Raw genomic sequence first — 25,304 nt, forward strand, 5'->3', positions numbered from 1 at the left:
AAATGAACTTAGACTGCTCTATGATTTAAAATTCTAATACCATGTGATAAAAATGATTGGATAAACACATGATAACATGTTTACATTCTTGTTGTTAGTGTGCAATAATTGTCCATACTAGAAGAGCAATCAAATCGTGACATGAAACACATGATAACATGTTTACATTTTTGTTGTTAGTGTGCAATAATTGTCCATACTAGAAGAGCAATCAAATCGTGATATGAAGTTAGGGTGTTGTACAATTTAAAAGACCGATACTATGAAGAAAAAATGATTGGATAAAGAAATAATACCATGTTTACATTTTTTTTGTTAGAGTTCAATAATTGTCAATGTTATGATGGTGATCGAACCATGGTATGTACTTGGGGTTTTGTACAATTTAAAATACCGATACTACGTGACAAAAATGCTTGGATAAACATGGGATACCAATTTTTGTTGTTGAGGTACAATAATTGTCCCTACTAGAAGAGCGATCGAAGCGTGATATATATTTGTAGTGTTGTATGATTAAAATATCTGAGTTCCACCATTATCATTGACTATAAGGCCATCTCCAACCCATAAATCTATTTTGGTGCAGTTTTTGTACCAAAATATTGCAGTTTCTGCACCAAATATAACATTAATCTCCAACTCATTTACTATTCTTTTTGTTTACTATTTATTTATAAATTTAACAATATAATTATAATTAATGTTAACATTAGTATTATAATTTTGTTTTTATTAATAGTTAAATTTATTTATTTGTTTCTTATATATTAACTCTAATATTTATAATACGAATTAATACAATTTGGGTATTGTAATTTTAATTTCAAAATTTTTCTGTTGATTTTTCTGATATTTTATCAATTACATATTTACGAAAGTTAAAAATGTCAAAAATAAAATAAAAAACTAGAAATATTTTTATAAATTTTCTAATATAATTATAATTAATTTTTGTGTGTTTTAATTATGAATTATATTTTATATCAACACGATTTAATTTTACTCATCAATTATATAATAATATTATTAAAAATATTTAATAAATATTTAAATTAATTAAAAAATATTAAAAAAATTAAAAAAATAAAAAAGGCCAAATTTGGCGCAGAGGAGGGAGGCTGCGCCATTTTGGAAAACCCTGCGCTATATGCTCTAAATTTTTGTAGAACGAAAAATTCTTGCTCCTATAATTGATATCAAAACACAAATCACGAGTTTGATTCTCGTGGATTGCAACAACCGTAACTATTGGAAGATGATTGTTTTTTAAAAAAGCATATTAGGATCGTGACAGTTGGATTGCAATAATTGCTGCTGGTAGGAGAATTATCGAACAATGAGACTTGGACTTCTGCAGGATGTAAAATATTTGAGCTGTTCAATTACTACCAATTAGGATTTTTTGAGTTTTGGTAAACGAAAAATGTTCAATCCTACAATACTTGTTTATGAAGCAATTGGTAAATCTAATGAAAAAAATGTTATTACTTTTAGATATGTAGATGTGTTCATATGTTCATAAGAGGATAAAGAATATAGTTTTTGAAGTGATCGAATGCTGAAAATACAAATGCTTTGAGTTTAGAAAAACAGAGATGTGGATTGTGGCACCATTGGATTATGTGGATTGTGGACTTGTGGTGTCTTTCTATTACAAATTTAAAAGGATAAGAGTACGAGGAGACTAACAACATAAATAAAATGCACACAATAAGCTTTATATCTAGAAGATTATCTATGGTTTTGGATTTGCTGTTGTGCGTCGTTGGATCATGTGGACTTCGATTCACATGATTCACATAATCCAACGATTCTATAGTACATATCACTATTGTATATCTACATATTACTATGGTAATGATTTTTATGCTCTTATATTACAACTTGTTTCATCGATCTCTACAACGTTCATGAATATCATCTTTCTTTCAATATTTTTTCAGAAAAACACGTTTATCTGTGAGACGGATCACACATACCGATAATCACAATAAAAAGTAATACTCATAGCATAAAATGTATGGATGACCCAAATAAAAAATCCGTCTCACAAAATACGACCCGTGAGACCGTTTCACACAAGTTTTTGCCCCACATATACATATATATATATTGTGTTAATTTCCATGCATGTTCTCGTACTTATTCTACTTTGAATAATATAAATATATTTTCAATGCTTTCTAGCCGATTAAATTAATGGTTATTTTCGTTGTCCTTGGTTGACCAAATTATATTTGAATAAGTCAAATTTTCACATTTGAGCTCGCTAGATTAAGCGTAAAACGTCAATCTTCGTTCTTACCCCGTCATTTCGCCACCTAACGTTTTTCCAAGACTCTAGTTAGGCTAGGCTGCCTTATATTACGTGGCTCATATGATAAAATAATTAGTTATTGAACTATTAATAATTTGATTTTAAAAGTTAACAAAATATATTTATAATAATTATTTAAAATTTTGGTGTACATAATAATTATTCCACATATTCTCAAATTTCGATCATCTTTGTTATCGAATTTCAACATTAGTTCTGTAACTTTCGATTTTCGACAATTTTACTACCCAAGTCAGCACAATATCATCGTCGCATGGGGTCACATCAACGTCATATCGGAAAAAGACAAAAATTCACACATACAAAAAAAAAAAAATTCAGCGAACTAAAACTGAAATTTGATAATTTAGACTATCAAAATTTTAAAAATATAAACATACAAGATCAAAAGACAATCTTCACTTAATATTATACAAATTTATGAGGATGGGTACTTTCCTTGTAATAATTATGTATAACTTGACTCGACTGTCCAAAAATACATTATCAAAGTTTTCCGTTGCAAACAATTAATTCCAGAAAAGTCTCAATATTATTTTAAACTTGCTGAATACATCTTCGATCTGAAAAATACTAAGCAAAAAATCCTATATTTTATTGATCAAGTCATAATTCAAGAGTCCTCAATTTTCATTCTTTATTATTAAATAAATGATCTATTTTAGCATATCGATCATGACCACGATAACTATATATGATACTACATTAACAGAAAAAAATACATTTAGACACCGAATATCGAACTTAATTACAAAATTCGAACACGAGTACTTATCTTAGTGAAATGAGTGTTTGCAATGTTAGTTGTCTCACATCAGTTGAATAAAATATCTAGAAATTGCATATATAGACTTGGACAATCCACCTCTTTTGAGCTAGCTTTTGGAGTTGAGTTATGTCTAAATCTTCACAACAACGTCTGAAAACCGCTTCCCAAATCTTGTTGGCTAGTCAAAATCGAAATCTATCGTACAACAAAATGAAAATCTATCCAAATTGCATCCAAAAAGTTGGAACATATATCAGAACTTTGACTTGTACCCATAGTTTTAATTCAAGTTTGCAACATCGTTCGTCATATGTGGTGGGCGAACGTGGAAAATATATCTAAACCAATTCTTTTATTCACACCTTCATTCTTATCTTAATTTATTTGACTCTTTATATATATATATTCATTCATTTAAATTTGTCTTCAAACTCATCTAAACACTAATATTTTACACTGAATTCCAATTTCTTTTCAAAGCCTCCACAATCCACATTCGTCATCCCACATAAGTCAAATACATTTTATTCAATATTTTTATCGAGTAATGAAGGCCAGAGCGGGACAAACAAGCAGGTTCTTGCGGTTCGTAACGATCCCGATCCGGGCCCTAGGAAAAGCCCGAGACAGGTACGTGAAAAGCCTGACTGACTACGCTGACAGAGTAAACTACAGCACCAGCACCAAGTTTGTCGGGGTATCACGGGCTTCGGGACTACCGAAGAGTTTCAGCGTGAACCCCGCACGGTCATACGACAGCGAGGATTTCCGCGAGCTGGTCAGGGTGGCATCGGCACGGAGCTTGGGCACGAGTGCTGATCTTGACGTGTACATGAAGCAGCAAACGAAGACAAGGGAGGGGCCGAGGAGCGGAGTTCGGGCCGGAATGCCTCCTAGAAGCAGCAGTGTAGCCATGGGTAGAATAGATGAAGACAAAGCTTGCTCCTCTTTTGGTCATGAGGAGATTAATAATGTTTTGAATTTGAAGAATGAATTGAAGAATGCTCCAAGAAGTAAAAGTTACGTTGCTTGGAGGGGACCTGCGGCCTTTTGAAGTGGAAGAGATCAAATTGATCCATGCAAATTGGCAATATTGCATATTTTATAAAATAATTTTTATATTTATTTCCGAGATAATAGTTAGATATATTTTTCTTTTTCTTTATTTTTCCCTATTTAGTTGATAATCATTGGCCTGTGTTCGGATCCGAGTAGGGTTTTTCCTTGTATCACGATATTTACAAATGTAAATTATTATATTTTTGTCAGAAAAAATGTGAATTTTGATGTGTTCCTAAGTATTTATTTGGTACTCCGGGCTTAATATGTGAAATTCTGTTTGTGTTCATTCATTTTAAATCTATTTATTAATTATGTTGATCCCTGTGTTGATAATATGATTACATTTTAGGATTTGAAACTCCTCTGTTTTAGTATTCTTTTTCATTGGGAAATCTACAGTTTTGGTTTTCTATGTTAGGTTTTTTTTTTTTTTTTAATGTTCTATGTCGTTTACTTTTAATTTCAGTTTTTTGTCATTTAATTTTTGATAATTTTAGTCATTTTTCAAGTCAACGTGACACGATACACATTAGCATATGTTGGAGCTACGTAAGCACTGCATAAGTTTCACATATGTGCTATATAGTAAAAAAACAAATTACAAAATAACAAAAATATTGGACCAAGATTAAAATTTGACTAAATAGATTAGCGAAATTGCATAAAGATAAATCTACAGGACTAACATTGCAGTTTTCTTTTTAATCTGCACAAATCTTTTCATTTCGAATTCGAAGTTATTTATTTAACATAACTAAGGTATTTACAGTTTTACAAGTCAATTTTATGAGACGAATTTTCGATCCGACGCGAGTCATGAAAAAATATTATTTTTTATATGAAAATATTAATTTTTATTACAGATATGGATCAGATCGACATGTCTCACAAGAAAACCACTATTTGTTATTTATTCTTCTAAATTAGCTGAACAAATTCAACGCTTCAGTTCTAAAGCAACCATAAAAGAGTTGCAAATCCAATTTTAAAAGTCAAATTTTTAATAAAAGGTTTTAACAAAACACCAACCTAGTAATAATTCCAAATTTAGAGATTTTAAATTCTTTTTAACGATATAAATCAATTCCAATCTAATAAGATATTACTTTGGGTTTTTGGCTATCTTGTATTTAACATATTAACTTTTTTTAAATTTTTTTTAAATATATCCAAAACAACTTTGTGACTAATATAGTTATATGGGAAAATCACAATTTCCCTAAGGCCATCCACAATAGTAAATATATTTTCTCCAAATATTTGTAGGTCGCATGATCCACATCAATCAAATATTTCACTATTCAAATATCTCAAATTCCACAATCAAATATCACACCAACCACTCACTTTAATTAATAATTTATTTTCATTTAAATAAAATAACTTACAATTTTATAAAAAATTATTTCACCATTTTAATTAATTTCATCTATTATTTAATATGTAATTTTTATTCGAATATAAAATTAGAAAGTTTATAACGATTATTTTTGAATATTAAAAAATATTTTTTAATTAGTTTATAACGGTTACAAAATATTTTTGAATATTAAAATGATTATTAAAATTAGAAAGTTTAATTAAAAGATATTAAAAAATGGGAAAAAAATTATGAATAACCGGTTACAAATTTGTAATTGGTTATTAACTTGGCACACAAATCAAGAGAACACAATTGTGAATATTTGGTGGTGAAAAATATTTTGATGACATGACACCCACAATACCCACTACTGTGGTGCCCCAATGTATATTGTCTTTTTTGTAATTTTGATTATCTATGTTATCAAAATTGAGTCTTATTCATGTATCTTTAAAGTTTTAGCAATGTTAGCCCCTTTTACATCATGAGTATTGTAGTGAGCGCTAAGTCAGAGTCATATCAGCGACACGTTGGATAAATAACCAAAATTTCAAGAAGAATTTTTTGCAATGGAAAATTATATGCTTAGTATTTTAATTTCAATATTTTCTATTTGTCTTTCGTTTGTATCAAATTGCAAAATGCTAACTGTAATATGGGTAAAATATAAGCTGAAAATATTATAACCATACGAAAATATATTATCCAAATCTATAGAACAATACAACAACTTCAAACGTAATGTTTCGATCGCTCTTCCAACAATGACAATTATAACTTTTCTCTCAATAATTACACTAATTAAAATCGAACACATGATGTTGATTTTAATATCAATTGTGTGGTTATATTTGCAAATAATATGTATCGAGACATTATTTGCAATGGGGCTTTGTCCTTCTATAATTATATTTCCCCTTTTTGACTCTTCTTTGAAATTTCACCCCTTGTCTAAATTAGTCTTCTTAATTTAGTCCAATTTTATGGAGTTGAACACCCCACTCCAATTTCCTATCATATAAAACCTACAACAATTATATAGAATAATCGAAAGAAGGATCTAATATAAAATTTGAGAAAATTATCGCTAGATCGAAAAGTTGAAATATGTCTTATATGTGGAAAATATGTTGATCATAATCACAGAATTTGGTTGAGAAATCTATTACTAAGGTGAGGAAGAAGGAATTCTTAAACCAAGCTCAATAAATAATTCAATTTGCTTAAAATACTAATCATATATATTTGGAAGATCTCATTTTTTAATTATAGGACAATGTCAAAATTATGTTATGCATAACATCCCTTATTTTATTTTATTTTTTTCAAATAAAACTTATATTATATTGTCACTACTTCGTATTGCCCCTATAGCAACTACTTCGTATTGGTCATCGCTTTTACAAAAATGATTAACCCAAGTTTCTATTGAAGTCCATTGTAAGCCATTATTAACTCATTTTAAATCTTTAATTGTGATACCCTTGTCCCACATCTTAAAAATGAAAGATTTAAAATGATTTTATAATGGCTTACAATGGACTTCTATAGCAACTTGGGTTAATCATTTTCGTAAAGCGAGGACGAATACGAAGTAGTTGCTATAGAGGCCCATTGTGCAGTCACGCAGCCGCGGACCCGGGCTCGGGGCATGACATTAAATGATTTTGACAGGTTCGACCGATCAAATGATTTTCTAGCATTTTCTGGATCGGACTCGTTCTGGTTTCCGGTCGAACCGCCCGGTCACGTGCGGGTTGGTTTTGAAAACATTGATGTAAAGGTCCTCCAAAAAATTATTATCTTACTAATTTATCGAAATTATTAATTTAGCAAGCTGACTCAAATCGAGATCGAGAAAAAAATATTGTTTTAAGAAATATTATTAATTTATCGAGTATTAATTTATAAAACTTTTATTGTAACCAATTATTTTGGATATATAAATTTATATTTTTATTATGCAAAGGATATGAGTTTTTGTAGCTCCATTATTTTGGTTCCATCATTCATTCTCCAAACCATATGGCATCAAACATATGTGATTATTTTACCACAAAGGGGAAAACGACCCTCGTTATCCAAACCAAATTCCCAACCCCCAAGATCTTCTTCGCTCAAAAAAAATGTACAACACTTAATAGCACCCCGATCAGGTCCTTTGCTAATCCAATAGCTCGTTTAAGATTCTTCGGCATTTCTTCCTCGCCTTCGTCTAGGCAGGTGCCAACATCAATAAATGCAGCGCTTGCAGTAGTTTTAAGCGTTGATATGTTATAATCGCCATGTGCAGTTTTTAGTAAACCCCTACACTCTCTCAGTTTATCAAGCGCGGAATCGACAAATTCGACGCAATCATAAAATTTATACTTGTTCGCCATGTTTTTAACTACTTGTGTGGGAGGTAGCGACTTATCTATGCTGATGTCGCCTAAAAGCTGAAGATCTGCCCCACGAGAACGAGGGTCAGATGCCAAAGTTTTTTAACATAGAGGGGGATTCTGTGAGCGAGAGCATACCTTTTCAATCAAATCGGCTTTACAAATGCATAGCAAAGTTAATGCCAAAGAAATGAAGACTGAATAAATAAAGGAAGGAGCCATGCCTGTGTTTTATGCTTTGGTTTGATGTATTGAGTATGTGCTCGATAATGCAAGGTTTATATAGATGGAAAAATTAAATGTGTGGAAACACTAGGAGATTATAATTATTTTTCTGAAATATTTTGGGACTTTATAAATGACAAAAACTTGTCTGAGACGGTCTCATATGTCATATTTTGTGAGACAGATATCTTTTTTGGGTCATCAATGAAAAAATATTACTTTTTATGCTTAAAGTATTATTTTTTACTGTGAATATCGGTAGGATTGACCCGTCTCACAGATAAAGATTCGTGATACCGTCTCACAAGAGACTTACTCTTTACAAATATTGATATTATTCTCCAAATATTCTTGGCCTAATTAATGCTATTTTATTTGGATAAACTTTTTCATCTATATCATTTCGTTTTGGTAATCTTATGCCACATTATATCTTATTCTTAACTAGTTACTATATTACGTTGTCAAAATGTTTATAAAAAATAAGGGTAAAATGTTTATTCGTTTATTCGTTAGGAGTTACTATTAATTATCATTGTCTTTGTTCGCAACTTTGGTGATGATCCACAGACACATATGTAATGCAACACAAATGAATAAACAAACTAAAAAAAAATTACGTGGTTCAGACATTATCCAACCTACGTCTACGGGAGGAAATCAGCAACTTTATTTATCATTCACTATATCAAGAATTTACAATACAAACTCTCTATATCAACAAGAAATTACAATTAAGACTCAATCCCCTAACCCTCACAATTTCTCTTGATTCATTTTGTATCCATTATCCATATGTGTAGTGAATTATTTGGTGTAGATCTTGAACTCTTCCATATGTGTGTGTGTGTTACTGAAGCAACCAGTCACTTCCTTTCTAGTCAGTTAGCAACTGTTAATTGTTAGATGTCACATATCGGTTGGATAAAATACTTGGGAGTTGCATATATGGACTTAGACAATCCTCCTCCCTAGAACTAGTTTTGGGGTTGAATTAGGTCCAAATTCTAATCTTAACATGATATCAGAGTTCAAGTTCCACCGTTACATATTGCACTGCCCATAGTTAGGCTACTTGTTCTGCCTATATTTGAGTCATTTGTAAACTTCACGCTCCAAATGTTCATTCTTGGGCGTGAAAAGGGTGTGTTAGATGTCGTACATCGATTCGATAAAATACCTGAGAGTTGCATATATGGACTTGGACAATCCTCCCCCTAGAGCTAGTTTTTGGAGTTGAGTTAGATCAAAGCTCCAATATTAACATGGTATCAGAGCTCAGGTTCCACCGTTATGTATTGGACTGCCCATAGTTGTGCTACATATTCTTTTTATATTTGGGTCATTTGTAAACTTCACGTTCCAGATGGTCATTCCTGAACGTGGGGAGGATGTGTTAGATGTCCTACATCGGTTGGATAAAATAACTTAGAGTTGCATATATGGACTTGCATAATCCTACCTCTAGAGCTAATTTTTAAGGTTGAGTTTGATGCAAATTCCAATCTTTAACATTAACTTTCCATTCATTATGCACATCACATGTTCGACAGAAGCCTATTATGATTCTTGGAAAGGGCCAAGCTTTTATACATCATTCTATCATGGACATTTATTGAAATGGGGTTTTCCTTCTATTTCCCATTTCCACAATTATTTGAAATTTCGTCTCTTATAATTTAATCTTTTTTAGTCCAATTTTATGGAGTTCAACACCCACTCCAATTCCGGATCAAATGAAAAGGTACAACAATTATTTAGAATCATAATCATTACTCATAAAATATATGTATATATATTGTTGAGTTGTAGTTCATCTAACATCAAAATCTCAAATTTATGATGATATCTCGAATTCGAGATTCAGTTGTAACATATCTTTTCCTCGATTAAAAAAAATAAAATAAAAATGAATGTATATATTAAGAATACACATTTATCGAAACAAATTCCAATCTCTATTATTCAGATCCAAACTCCTCCATTATCTTCTTCACTTACAAAAGATTTCTGCAGTGATTAAAAGCACCTGGATGTTAGAGTAGATGCCCTGCAAGCCAACGGTTGGCTAGGAAATTTATTGACTCAAGTGAAATAAACAATCTTTATTTTAATATAATTTAACTTTTAACGGTTTCGTTATACTTTATCTGTATACCCATGCAAACAGCATAGATAAAGTCCTTGATTATGCTTTAATACAAATGAATCGTAATTCGATGTTGAAACTCATTTGTAAACACTGCATATTCTAAATTCGTTCCTAGTCGATTCAGCCGCCTAAAACATGGATAAAGGTCGCTTGAGCTCGAGACTAGCATCTGTGATGTTGTGTACTGCGTTTCTTGGTAAGGGCATAGAGATGTCCAAACATACAGATGGATAGTCATATGATGATTATACCGAACAACCCTCCCTCGGACTTTCCAAGTGGTTATCATTCATCGAGAAGATAAGTCTGTGGTTATGATTGTACACCATTAGTCCTTACGACCCGGGACAACACTGAGGCTCTATATGCTAGGGCTGTGCTTTGACTCGTTTACCGGCTCCAGGAGAGTCATCAGGTGGCGAGGTTGGGTATAATTGCGGCACATATAGGAGCCAGTGCATTGTAGTCGGGGATTCACCGCTCACCTACGGGTGTGGATATCCTATGTGATCTGATGAAATAATAGTGCATGGAATCTCTGGCCAGAGTGCGAGATGTACGTTGGAGAAGGAGTTCTTCAAATAGTACACGCGATGCCACTATTATAGTTATCACATAGTTATCGAATTATTATGCAACCCTCGATGAACCAATGGTTGCAGATTCGATCGGATATATGAGATGAAGGGACCGTACTGTACGTTAATCATAATCGACTGGTTCTTGCAGGCACTATCAGTGATACCTAGGGGATCATGGGGCGATGCTACTAGACGCTCTTACCATGATCCGATGGGTACAATCAGAAATGAGTTCTGACATTCTTGATCAAGGTGTTGATGAAAAGAATGGGGCTAACTAGGGTAAGCCCGAATAAAGGATTATGTCCTGAATCACAAAGAGTTGTGAACCCACGGCTAGCTGTATCCCTGAACCATTGAGGGTCACACAAGCACTGGTTTACTTGCTCCCGTTGAGATAATAAATTCAAGGAGTTGAATTTATAGAAAACGTTGAGATAATAAATTCAATGAGTTGAATTTATAAGAAATAAGTTTGATATGATCAATTGATAAGCTTATAAATAAAGTTTATAAAAGCTTAAAGAAATTTTGAGAGCATGACTGCTAAAACAATCAAAGGGAGTGCACCTGCCATATTTAGACATTGGTGATCTCGATATTATAGTGTGCATCATAATAACAAACAAGTTCGAACTGTCAAATCGATGATATTTGATCACCGATCGGGATTATGATGATATTAATGTAATGGGAGCATGAATCATGGGCTTATAAGAGTATAAGCTCATCATGCTAATTTATTAAAGTTCAAGTAGGCTTTAGTAGTTGAATTATATTTTGATTGAGTCAAAATATAGCCCATTAAGTTTTATAAAATATGGTATTGATTTATGTAATATGGAGATATTCATGATACCATAATTTTAAAACTTGCACACAAACAAAATGTTAATGCATGATTAGTAGTGTGCCATTCTCGTGAGTCAAGGATTTATTGAAATTTATTAACTTAATTAATATGATTAATTAAGGAAATTACAATTAGTTGATTCAATTAACATAATATTTATATTGCTTTGAGAATGGACCACCGATGCTTTATACATAAAAGGAAAATCGAGATTTGCAAGGTGATTTGACAAGAAATCAAAAAGGACTTTTATTTGGCATGCAAATATTGTTTAGAATATTTAATTGACCTAATTAAGCTATTTAATTAAGTAAATTGAAATTTAGAAACAATGAATAGAATTTTGATTCTTATTACGCACACAGAGGCATCCGAAATTAGAGGAAGACTTTCGGCTCTTCACAAGAATGGAGTGCTGCTCTCGAAAATTATTTTTCTTGTTGCAAGAAGTTGATTTCCTCTTCATGTTTTATCTCTACGCAATAGATCTTCTAATTTTCTAGTGCAAATTAGAAGAGGAACAAGTAATCCGGTCGTGGACCTGATTCGAAGATTAAAGAAGTAGATCGAAGAACGTTCGTAGGGATTTACAACAAGAGCTACGTCCGCTAATACCGGAGTAGTTGGTGCCAAGTGAAATTATTCACCAAATGTATAATTCTTTAACATCCTATGAATGTTTTTGTTAAATCATACGCGCGCCCAAAGCAAAACATATTTTGATTGTCAAAATAAAATAAAAATTTTTAAACTTCCGCTGCGTTTGGGCACGTAGAAAACCCAGATCCAACACTGGATCCGTCCGTGATAAGCCGGTAGCTTTGTTTAAGATTTTAATCGTCGTCGGACGACTCGATATCACGTGTGGCAGATGCTAATACGAGAATCATTTTTTTTCTTTAGTTTAGGAACAAAGTTTATTTTTTAAGATAATGATTTCTAATCTTTAATGTAAATCAATTAAATTTTAAATTCATAAATCTCAGATATTTTAAAAACATCTTCTGTAATATTATATATTCTTCTAAGTAAACGATGCATTTCAAGTTCTTTGTTCTTCTCCGTTGGGGTGCTTTTGTATGAATAGATTTGATGGATTTAGGTATTAAATGGGGTCATTCCATTTTTGGCCTACAACTTGCATGTTTTCTATTTTGTTTATTTTATAGGTCAATTTACAGATCTCAGTCCACTAATTTAAATTTTTTTCCGATTTTGGTTCATTTAAATTTATGGGAGTGTTGATATGTTATAAAAAAAAGATGATGTGTTATCATTGATGTGACAATATCATACGAGTAGTTATTCAAACCAAAATCTCAGCCCCCATGATCTTCTTCGCTCAAAAAAAATGTACAACATGTAAAAGCACAACGATAAGGTCCCTTGCTATATCAGTAGCTTGTCTAAGATCCGCCGGCATTTCTTCCTCGTATTCCTCGATGCATGTTTCAATATCAACAAGTACACCGGTTGCAGCAGTTTTAAGGTTCGATATGTTATATTCACCATGAGCAGTTTTTAGTAAACCCCTGCACTCTGTCAGCTCTTCAAGCGCGGTTTCGGCATATTCGATGCAAATTTTGAATTTATACTTGGTCGCTATGTTTAAAACTACTTGTGTGGGAGGTATCGCCTTATCGATGCAGATGTCGCCTAAAACCTGAAGATCCGCCCCACGATAACGAGGTTCAGATGTCAAAGTTTTTTTACATAGAGGGGGATTCTCGGCGTGAGAGCATATCTTTTCAATCAAATCGGCTTTACAAATGCATAAACAGGTTAATGCCAAAGAAATGAAGAGTGAAGAAAAAAGGGAAGAAGCCATGCCTGTGTTTTATACTTTGGTTTGATGTATTGAGTATGTGCTCCACAATGCAAGGTTTATATATATAGATGGGAAAATATGTGTGGAAACACAAAATCAATGGGAGATTATAATTATTTTTCTAGAAGATTTTGGGATTTTATAAATATTGCTGATATTCTCTAAATATTCTTGGCCTAATTAATGTAATTTTATTTGGATAAACTTTTTCATTTTCCATTCAATTTTTATAATCTTATGCCACTTTGATATCTTATTTATTAGGAGTTATTATACTACGTTGTCAAAAGGTTTTATATTACAATAAAGGGCAAAAAAAATTATGAAAATTCATACTATTAATTATTTCTAATTAGCGAATGTTTTTTTTTTTTTGTAATGATATTTTACTATCCAATTATTTTTTGAATATCTTCTCATTAATTATAAGTTGCCAAAAAATAACGTTGTCAAAAAATTCGTACGACACCAGGGGTCAGAAAGAATTATTACAATGCGACATGTTTTATGTTTCGTGTGTTGACAACATGAATAAATTTGAGGATTTGAAATTTGTTAGGGTTCGTGTGTTGACAACATGAAAGAATGAGTCGAGATTTATTTACGAAAGTTCAAAGGCTATTCTTGTTTGTCGATCTCCTTCTTCTTGGATCGAAAAGTTACCACTAGAAGATTTTTATTTATGCAAAAACTTGCACATACCCACTCAAACTCTTAGTATCTCAACACAAATTCAATCGGTATAAAAACAAACTTCTAACATTATTATATCAGCTCGATATCGGAAAGATAAAGTGAATGGAAACTGAACATATGCCTTGATTCTGATACCAATATGTAGTGTATTTGTTATCCACATCATATATATGCGAATAATCACTCAAAATAATAACATACCGGGACTGTTTGTGGTTTCTTGAATTATTAATCTTGTTTCTCCGAGTTGATTAAGTATCAAAAGCGTATCGATGATTTGTGTAATTATCGTTGTCTTTGATGGCAACTCTGGTGACGATCAACACACACATATGTCAAAAGTAATGTTGATGCTGTTGTATCTTCGAACATTCACTCTGTTGGTTTTGCATGCGTTCTTCGAGATTCCCATGGAAATCGAGTTTTACTCATGTGTGTGTGTGTTTATATATATATATATATATATATATATATATATATATATATATAGATTTTGACCTTTTGTTATGCAATTCTAGTCATTTTGTCATGGAAGCTTGATTAAGTGACATTGGACATATTAGTGGGATCAAGATCCTCTACTTTGGGGGGAACCCACAGCAGAGGATGCTGTTCATTATTTAAAAAAAAAAACTTATTTTTTTAAAAATTTGTTATTTTTATATTTTAATAATTTAAAATCAAAATTATATTTTTTATATTAAAATATGTGATTAATATTTCAAATTAAAGTTATAATTTTATTTTTGGTTACAAATATATATTGTGAGGATAAAATGACGTGTCTTTTATTACTTTTTCTTTTATAATTTTTTCAACTCTTTTTTTTTAAATTGTTAATAAAAAATTTAATTTATTTTTTACAAATATGTGATTTGGAACGAACAAGAAAAAATGACGGTACATTCAATTTTTTTTAATATTATAGTTCTTTAAAAAAACAACTATTTTCTCTTTTTTTTATCTTGTTAATTTTTTATTTAGAAGTTAAAATTTTATTAATCACATATTTGTAACAAAAATAATAATCTTGTTGGCTTTTTTATATTCTAATTCTTTTGAAAAACTATTTTCTCCTTTTTTGCATTGTTAATTTTTCTCATTCTTTTTAAAGTTTTAAATACAAAAAATATTTTTCTCCGTAAACTCTGCTCCCCTTAAACATCTTTTGTTATCGACTAACCAAATAAATTTTTCTCTTCCCAAACTTTGCTCCTCTGCTAGGGGATGTCTTAGCAGGAAAATAAAAACTCAACATCTCCACCCTCCAACTCCTCTGCTAGGTGACACCTTAGCAGGAAAAATAAATTTAATTCTCCTCATCCACTCTTCTCCTCTGCTAGGCGATGCCTTAGCAGGAAAATAACATTTTTCTCCTCCCAAACTCTGCTCCTCTGCTAGGTGATGCCTTAGCAGGAAAATAAAAATTCACTACCCCCACCCTCTAGCTCCTCTGCTAAGCCGAGTCTTAGCAGGAAAATAAAATTCAACTCCTCCATCTAACTCCTCTGCTAGGTGATACCTTAGCAGGAAAATTTAAATTCAACACCTCCACCCTCTAACTCCTCTGCTAGGCCGGGCCCTAGCAGGAAAATAAAATTCAACTCCTCCATCTAACTCTTCTGCTAGGTGATACCTTAGCAGGAAAATAAAATCAACACCTCCACCCTCTAACTCCTCTGCTAAGCCGGGCCTTAGCAGGAAAAATCAAACTCTCACCTCATCATCTCATAACTCCTCTGCTAAGCCGGGCCTTAGCAGGAAAATAAAATCAACACCTCCACCCTCTAACTCCTCTGCTAGGCGATGCCTTAGCAGGAAAATAAAATCAAAATCTCCACCATCTAACTCCTCTGCTAAGCCGGGCCTTAGCAGGAAAAATCAAACTCTCACCTCATCATCTCCTAACTCCTCTGCTAAGCCGGGCCTTAGCAGGAAAATAAAATTCAACACCTCCACCCTCTAACTCCTCTGCTAGGCGATGCCTTAGCAGGAAAATAAAATCAACACATCCACCCTTTAACTCCTCTGCTAAGCCGGGCCTTAGCAGGAAAATAAAATTCAACGTCCCCACCCTCTAACTCCTCTGCTAGGAGATACCTTAGCAGGAAAATAAAAATTCTTCTCTTCCACTCTGCTCCTCTCATCGCCGACTCTGCTCCTCTGCTAGGCGATGCCTTAGCAGGAAAATAAATATTCTCCACCCCAGCCTCTACTCCTCTGCTAGGCGATGCCTTAGCAGGAAAAATTTAACTTTTCTCCCCCCCCCCACTCTTCTCCTCTACTAGGCGCAGCCTAAGCAGGTAAAATAAAATTCATATAATCCTCATAATACAAGAACAACCACGAACTTAATATAAGAACTTGGCTTTATTAAATATCAACTGATAACGTAAGACAAATTCAGGAACGAAATACATCAAAAATGAAGTGAAGATGTTCTCTAAGGTGGTAAGCGTTCTCATGCCTCTTTAGAGCCTTACCCAGCGCATTCTCCAACTTTCCTCTCAACTCCTCTTGTACCTCCACAGGACAAAGTTACCCATTTTGAATCTTCTCCGAATGACTCTACAACTGCAAGACTGAGCTCAAGCTTCCATGCGAATGCTCGTGACTTCTCTTTTCTTCTTCCTTCACGATTCTTTCATAACAACGACGTGCGACTTTTTGGTCCCCGCACAGGACTCCAACTCCTCTTCCCACAGGAAACTTAAGCTTCTGATGATAACTGGAAGCTACTGCTCTAAAATCCTTCAGGGCTGGTCGTCCTAGAATTCCACTATACGATGACTGGGTATCTACTACAGTGAAGGCTATCACCTTTGTTACCCGCCGAGGATCAGTCCCCAAGGATAGGGGAAGAACAATCTGACCCAAAGGCAAGATGACGTGTTCTGCAAACCCATACAGCGGGGTGGATACCGGCTCAAACTCAAATCCTCTCATCTTCATTTGATCCAACGTGCTCTTAAACAAGACGTTCACGGAGCTTCCATTATCAATAAATATCTTTGCCACATCATAATTGGCAATGGTGGCCGTCACCACCAAGGCATCGTTATGTGGAGTCACAACGCCTCGGAGGTCTTCCGGCCCAAAGCTGATGACGGGGTCTTGTGGTAAGTCTGCACCACTATATATCTCAAAGTTCTCCAATTTTCTCCCATGTGCTTTCCGAGCTCGCCCAGAGTCTCCATCAGTAGCACCCCCCGAGATCATATGAATCATTCCTCTCGTAGGGTGGTTATCCTCATTCATTCCCCTCCTCGGTTCCACGAGCTCCTGAGGGACATCTTGACATCCACCTTCCCCTCTCTGCTCACCCATCCTCTGATTTATCCATGGAGGGCCTTGACCACGCCTAGGGGGCGAGCGAGACCTTTGTCGACTCCTTAATGAGGATCCTTCTCGTCTATCCCGTGAAGATAATCTAGCACTGTACCCAACCCTTCGCGACTTCTCCCACCTCCCCGCGGGCTCCCTCACCTCCATCACCTCGTCCCGACTCCTATCTAGGGGAACATGGGATGAGAATTGTCTTCTACTACTAGTTCTGTCTTCCTCTCTTTCCCCCGCACCCCTCTTCCTTCCTCCTTTCTCCGCTCCCTCAACTCTACTTCCTCCGGGCCGGCTCTCCATCCTTCTGTACCGTTGGGCATCTTCCAAGTTTACATATTTCTCAGCTCGAGCCAACAGATCATCATAGCTCAACGGAGGCTTCTTGACCAACGACTTGAAAAACTCCCCTCCCCTCAGTCCTTGTGTGAAGGCACTTATCATGATGTCAGGGGTAGCCGCTGGTATTTCCAGCGCTGCACTGTTGAAACGCTGGACAAATTCTCGCAAAGTTTCATTCTCTTGCAGTTTCATCACGAACAGGGTCAAATAATTTTTCTGGTGCCTCTTGCTGCTGGCAAATCTGTGCAAGAAAGCTCACCAACGTGCCCAGGAACACCCTGCACCTGACTCCATCTGAATATTGATGTAACATGGCCGCATTCTCAAATCTCCCCAAGTGTTCCTCGGGGTCAGTATGTCCATCGTACTCTCCCACATTCGACTGTCGAAAATTTGGAGGAAGTTCTTCTTCTAAAATGGCTAGTGAAAAGGGACTTCCTCTCTTGGGTGCCGGTGCTCTGCTTCCCAACTGCTGCCTCAACATCTGTATCTCCCTCCACATCTCCTCCATCTCCGGATTCTCCAAACTTGGGAGGGGTCGTGTCTCCTCCACCCTACTCTGACTGCCCTTCACATTCTCCTCTCGCTCCTGGTGAGCGGCCTGCTCTTCTGCAAACATAGACTCTTGATTCCTCTTCATGGCCTCATCCACTGTTCGGGTGATAAATTGGCCCAGCTGTTCCAGGGTCAAGTTTCCCACATTCTCATTGGGATGGGTTTGCTCGACCCTCGTCTCGTGGATGGGCTGCTCAGTTCTGGCCTCTTGACGAGGTTGTTCATGTCTCGTCTCAAGATGCGGTTGTTCTTGTCTTGTCTCAACATGAGATTGTTCGGGTCCCCTCTGAGGACGCGATGATGCCGAGGTAACTCTTCTACTTCCTTTCTTGCCTACCATCTCTACGTCTCAACTCAAGTGTTCCCACAGACGGCGCCAAGTGATACTCACGGGAAATTTAGGGTCCAATCCACGCAAGCGTCACTAATCCAGATACGGGCTTCAAAATTATCCTGGGCCTGAAATCACAAATAAGACCGTTAGGAGGGGGCCAGGAGGGTGTCCCGGCGTAGCCCCTCCGACGCTCAAGTCAGAGACTGAGGATATATGGGGGGAGCAGCTAAGGGCGCTGCTGAAAATAATATATTGAATCCAATAATCATACGCTCCAACCTGGTATTTATAGAAGAATACCTGGGCTTGTCATGGGCCATTCACCTGTGGGCCTTAATGATGGGCCGGGAATTTGGGCCGGATCTTGATGGGTTCATCCCTGGGTATCAAGTATCATATCACAATTCTTTAGATATTATACCAGTAGAAATGTATATATATTTCACATCGACGTCTTAGCATCATCTCACGTTTAGTTCAAGTTTTATTATAAAAAGAGTTTAAAAATAAATCTGTGTTATCCTTATTTTATAATTAATCAACACATAATTCATCTGTGTCGATGATGGATTTCACCTAGAACTCGAATGTATATATGCCCCGCGAACGAGGGTCAGATGTCAAAATTCGTTTGCATAGAGATGGATTACTCACTTGAGATAAGATTATAAGATTTTTCCTGTTAAATCGGCTTTGCGAATGCATAAAAAGGCTAATGCTAGTGAAAGGGTGGTCGGATAAACGAGGGAAAGAGAGGCATTGCATTATTTTATAATTGAGTTGGTATCTTGTGAACGGTCTCATGAATCTTTTATCAACTCTATTAATATTCACAATAAAAGTAATATTTTTAATATAAAAAATAAAATTTTTTCATGGATAACTCAAATAAGAGATAAGTCTCACAAAATACGATCCGTGAAACCGTCTCACACAAGTTCATCACACTTAAGAGTAGGTCTCTTGTGAGACGGGTCAACCCTACCAATATTCACAATAAAAATAATAATTTTAGCATAAAAAGTAGTACTTTTCATTGATGACCCAAATAAGATATTCGTCCCACAAAATACGACCCGTGAGACCGTCTCACACAAGCTTTTGTCCTCACTTAAAAAGTGTGTGAAATTAAACACCGAGACCGTTTCACATGAGTTTTTGATTAATATTTTTATATTATATAAACATCTAAATTATTTAATTTTCTTTGTACAAATATTTTACTGTATTAAGTAATTTCCGTGTATATGATTTAGAGGAGTATGTTTTGTAATTAATTAAAAAGTTATTTAAGCAGACAATTTTCAGTGATTTTTTAATATTTATGATGTTTTATAATATCTTTTTTATTGGAAAATAATATTTAAAATGTGTGTATTGAATATTTGAATGTTGAATATTTGAATGTTGAAAATAAGATCTGTAAATATTGAAAATTAGTGTGTGATGATGTAGGTAATGATGTATTTTATTTTTGGATTATTTGTAAAGATTTTCTATAAATAGATCTCTCATTTGTGAAGAAAATTACAATTGAGTAGAGAGAAAAATATTATAAAGTGTGTAGTTTGGTAAATTTTGAGAGTTTGAGATTTTTACTTTTTACCATAAATTTTTACTTTTTCACAACACGTTATCAGCACGAAGCTCTAAAAGTCCTACATACTTTTCCAAGCTCCAAACAGAAGAAAAAGGTAACAAAAATAATTATATTTATTTTACTGTTATTTATTTATTGTGTATTTATTTAATATACAATATAATGTTATTATTAGAAATAATAAAAATAAATTTTTCATAAACTTGTTATAAATCCTGGGAGGATGTTAAGACGACATCCCACACTCCCGGTAAGGGATACGACAAGTATAAAAGCCTATAAGGTTTTTAAACAAAATAAATTATGACACTCATTATAATATTGTGATATGATATACATAATTATTTAAACATGTCTAATATTATATATATCATATTATTACCATAAAATTATACAAATACATACCTTTATTTTTTTTGTACCGCAACGGTCATAAATGGTAAAAAATGGCTAGTTTTTGCCCTATAAATATGATCTCACAAACACATTCCATCACTCCAACTTTCTCTTCTTCTCTAAAAATTATTCATCATCAAATTTTTCGAAGAAAAAAGAAGATGGCTTTCTCAAGGATATTTTTAATTATTTTGGTTATCATACTCACGAGTCTTGTATTTATCGGAGAATATCCACCTCGTGCGTTTTCTTTATTTTTACAAATACTTGTACTTGTTGTTTATCCGTTACTTTGTATTGCAATAATTATTAACTAATAAAATGCATCGTAATTTTTTTTAGTACCATCATGTCAAATTTAACAAAGCTCGAATTTGTTGCGCTCGACATCACGGGAAAGAATTATATGCCATGGACTCTAGATGTAGAAATGCATCTTGAGTCATTGGGTCTAAGCGAGACCATTAAAGAAAATGGCATATGCACGTCACAAGAAAAGGCAAGAGCCATGATATTTTTGCGTCGACATCTCGACGATGGATTGAAATGTGAATATATGACTGAAAAAAATCCCATGGCTTTGTGGAAGGGATTAAAAGAAAGATTCGAACATATAAGAGAAGTTATACTTCCGACCGCCCGGGATGAATGGAATACATTGAGATTCCAAGACTTTAAAAAAGTCAGTGATTACAAATACCGAAACGTAATTGCATCCATCACAGGAGAATATGTTTCTTCATAATCAATTCCAGGCCTTTGAGAAAAATTGTGAAAACTCATCAGATCTCTTCACAAAGGCACTTCCTACGTCAATATTCAGAAAGCACATATACAATATTGGGATGCGCAATCTACGAAATTTGTGAAGAATTGTTCATGTCAACATCAGGGAGAGTTTACGTGACTGCACTCTTTTTCTCTTACTATGGTTTTTATCCCAATGGGTTTTTCCAAGTAAGGTTTTTAACGAGGCAGTACAAAAACACGTAATGAAGACATCATCGTATCATGATCATCATCACAAGGGGGAGTATTGGAAAATAATATTTAAAATGTGTGTATTGAATTTTTGAATGTTGAATATTTGAATGTTGAAAATAAGAGTTGAATATTGAAAATTAGTGTGTGATGATGTAGGTAATGATGTATTTTATTTTTGGATTATTTGTAAAGATTTCGTATAAATAGATCTCTCATTTGTGAAGAAAATTACAATTGAGTAGAGAGAAAAATATTATAAAGTGTGTAGTTTGATAAATTTTGAGAGTTTGAGATTTTTACTTTTTACCATAAATTTTTACTTTTTCACAACATTTTTGAATTTTTAGATTTAAATTAGGTGTGACGTGGCCATCATATAACTACTATAAGGCTAAACACCAAGCCCATGCATACCTGGAGCAGGCCTCATCGTAAATAGGTCAGTTCAGATTTGGGCCAAGTCTGCGATTCCACAAATATCATCACGTTTGGGCCCATCGGTACCACGTAATATATTTTGTTATATAACGATTGGTTATGTTGTCCACTGAATAAAGACTTCAAATTGTATTTTTCATAGGTAAAAGATGGGAAAATTACATTTTTCGTACTCTATATTTTTCTCTTTGACTTAGCACTAACATAATATTGATGTATGCAAAGACAGAGTCGTATCTATATTTCTGATGAAAAATTATTAAAATCGAGAAAATTTGAAAAACATATGACTATATCTCAAATTTGACGATACAAAATAAATTTTTTTTTCCCCATAAAATATTTCATACAATTTGCGGATATTAAGGTTTAAAGTCTGATGTTAAGTGAACTTTGTCAGTGAGTGCACAAGTTGGCTTGATGCTTTATCTATTTTTCAACTAGCTTTATCAAGCACCCAAAAAACTTTATTTAATCGCACTCTTGGCTTTAATAATTGGAGTTATCTTCCTAAATAAATGCTCAACCATTAAAATAATTCATTGGCTAGCAGACTTGATATTTCTACTTTTTTTATATTCTTGAAATGTCATCATTATCTATATTAGTTATTACATTATCATATTGAAGTGGATAGCTTTTACTTATAACCTTTTGTGGTAATTTTTAAATCTATGTTAAGGGTAAATTACATTTTTTACATGAAATTTGCATGTTTTTACCTTTTTTCTATTTTTTTGATCTCGAGAAATAATTGAAAATTTTTGATATAGCAACGAGCTAAGATGATATATCAGATGTCATGCCAAAATTCTAGTAAAAAGACAAATTTTAAATAAAAAGTGCAATTTAGTCGGATAAAAATTTGTATGAGACGGTCTCACGAGTCGTATTTTGTGAGACAAATATCTTATTTGGGTTATCCATGAAAAATTATTATTTTTTATGCTAAGAGTATTACTTTTTATTGTGAATATCGGTATGATTGATCCGTCTCACAGATAAAGATTCGTGAGACCGTCTCACAGGAGACTTACTCATTTAGTAGACGAATATCATGATCTGACTAATAATAAAACTATATAAAAATTAAAAGCATACAAATCACAGTAAAAAAAACAAAATTGTAATTGTCATCTATTCGATTAAGGGAGTTTGTAAGTAAGATGTCATAGGTAGGATGTTTATCCTTGAAGAAATATAATTATTGTTATGTTAAATTTAATAATTTATAAATATATAATAATGGTGTGCCAATGTACAAGTCTTGCACGTGCGAGGGTAGATTCATTCAATTATTGATGCACAAAAAAGCTGGGTAAATAATAATTGAAGGCAATCACGAGGAGGAAACTCTTGTGTATTTTATTAACATAAGATGACAAATATTTCTATCAACATGGGACAAACGTTTGACTTGCTACAAAGAAATCAATAAAATAATACAGTAATCATTTTTGTTTTTGGGTCCGTCTTAAAAAAATATTATTTTTTATGTTGAAATATTATTTGTATCGTAAATATGGACATAATTGATTCGTCTCGTGAATAAATATCTGTAAAACCGTCTTATAAAATCATGAACTTTTGCGTGCGTACTTTTATATACTTTTATATTTAGAAATATGTGTCATATTTCTATTTCTTTCCTAACTTCTATGCACATGAATCCATTGTAAATAATTAATTAGAAAAGTACACATGCACGCAAAAGGCCACTATTTTATTTATTAAGTCTTTGCTCCTATCTGAAAAAAATTGATGAAATTATGGTATGAATTTTTTTATTTCATAATAAATCAATCTTAAAAAATAATAGAAACATTTTATTTTATTTGGTGAAAAATATTATTTAAGTTTTTTTGTCTGCAATTATTAGAGTGGCATTCATGGAGTGAGCTTGTTTAGGACTTAGGACACACAGCTGGGATCTCTTGTCCTTTTCCTAAAATCTCTTATGTCATTTCCCAAGATATTGGTTTCAAATTCTGAGGATTTCAACCCCTTGGTCACATTTTTGGAATGATTCAATCCAAACTAACTCAATAATTCCATGAAATTATAAATATGGTGATTACATTTTTAGTATGTAGCTGTCACAAGTGGTGATATCTCTCTCTCGATCGCGAATTATGTTATATATACGATGAAAGTTACACGTTGTGTTACACGTTACGTTTGAAATTACAAGATCGACTCAAATGATTTTTAATTGAAAAAAGTTTTCTAAACGTACATTTCGATTAACTTTGTAATTTCAAAGATAATGTGTAACATAAGATGTAACCCTCGTTGTCCTTAATCTCCACTCGAATCTTTATATAATTGGAATCGAGAATTTCCAAGTTTTAATCATCATATTTGAAACATAGTTGTCACGCTCCGAGTCCAGGCTCGCGTCTGCGTGACTGCACAATTGGACTCCTATAGCAACTACTTTGTATACGTCCTCGCTTTACGAAAATGATTAACACAAGTTGCTATAGAAGTCAAGTGTAAGCTCATTGTAAACTCATTTTAAATATTTAATTTTTAAGATGTGAGACAAACGAAATCACAGTAGTAATTACCAAATTTATAACAAATGAGTACATCTCAATTAGTTGTAAGCTAGGCTGGCAATGCTCGTAGTAGGAAGGCTTGGTTAGCCCACTCATTTTCATTTATTAATTAAATCTTGGGTTTCCTCAGTCATTTTCTGTGGTATGTGCCCACAAATTTCCGCAAATATATTTATCCTCATTTTCAATAGTTGTTAAGATATTTAATTGTCTAGAAAGTAACAACATGCTCGTCCACATAGGGTTAATACGAGAGTTATAAAATGATTTTCTAAGGTAACAGTGAAATCTCGATATGGTTAAAAACTTTATCAGAACAAAGATATCTATTAACTTCGTGTGTTTTCAAATCTTGACAATATACAAACCCCTTTGATTGTAGGTATGTGTGATCAAATTTGAGAACACAAATGGGGCTTTCATTAATTTCATCATTTTACAGTGTTTGTGTGTGCGTCAACTCAATAATTAATGGGATTTTCTTGCAATTTAAGTAAATTATTTTTA

General features: G+C 33.4%; 1 protein-coding gene across 1 annotated transcript; it reads left to right on the plus strand.

Moving 5' to 3' along the window:
* Positions 1-3,537: 3,537 nt before the first annotated feature.
* LOC142550901 (uncharacterized) lies at positions 3,538-4,430 on the plus strand. Its single transcript, XM_075659943.1, has one exon. The coding sequence runs from the start codon at positions 3,658-3,660 to the stop codon at positions 4,162-4,164; it is 507 nt and encodes a 168-aa protein (XP_075516058.1). The 5' UTR covers positions 3,538-3,657; the 3' UTR covers positions 4,165-4,430.
* Positions 4,431-25,304: the final 20,874 nt, after the last annotated feature.

Source organism: Primulina tabacum, chromosome 7 (genome assembly GCF_025594145.1).
Source record: "Primulina tabacum isolate GXHZ01 chromosome 7, ASM2559414v2, whole genome shotgun sequence".
NCBI lineage: Eukaryota > Viridiplantae > Streptophyta > Magnoliopsida > Lamiales > Gesneriaceae > Primulina > Primulina tabacum.

What these genes read in the sequence shown, in the direction of transcription:
- LOC142550901 (XM_075659943.1), top strand. Translation starts at nt 3,658, where the DNA reads ATGAAGGCCAGAGCGGGACAAACAAGCAGGTTCTTGCGGTTCGTAACG.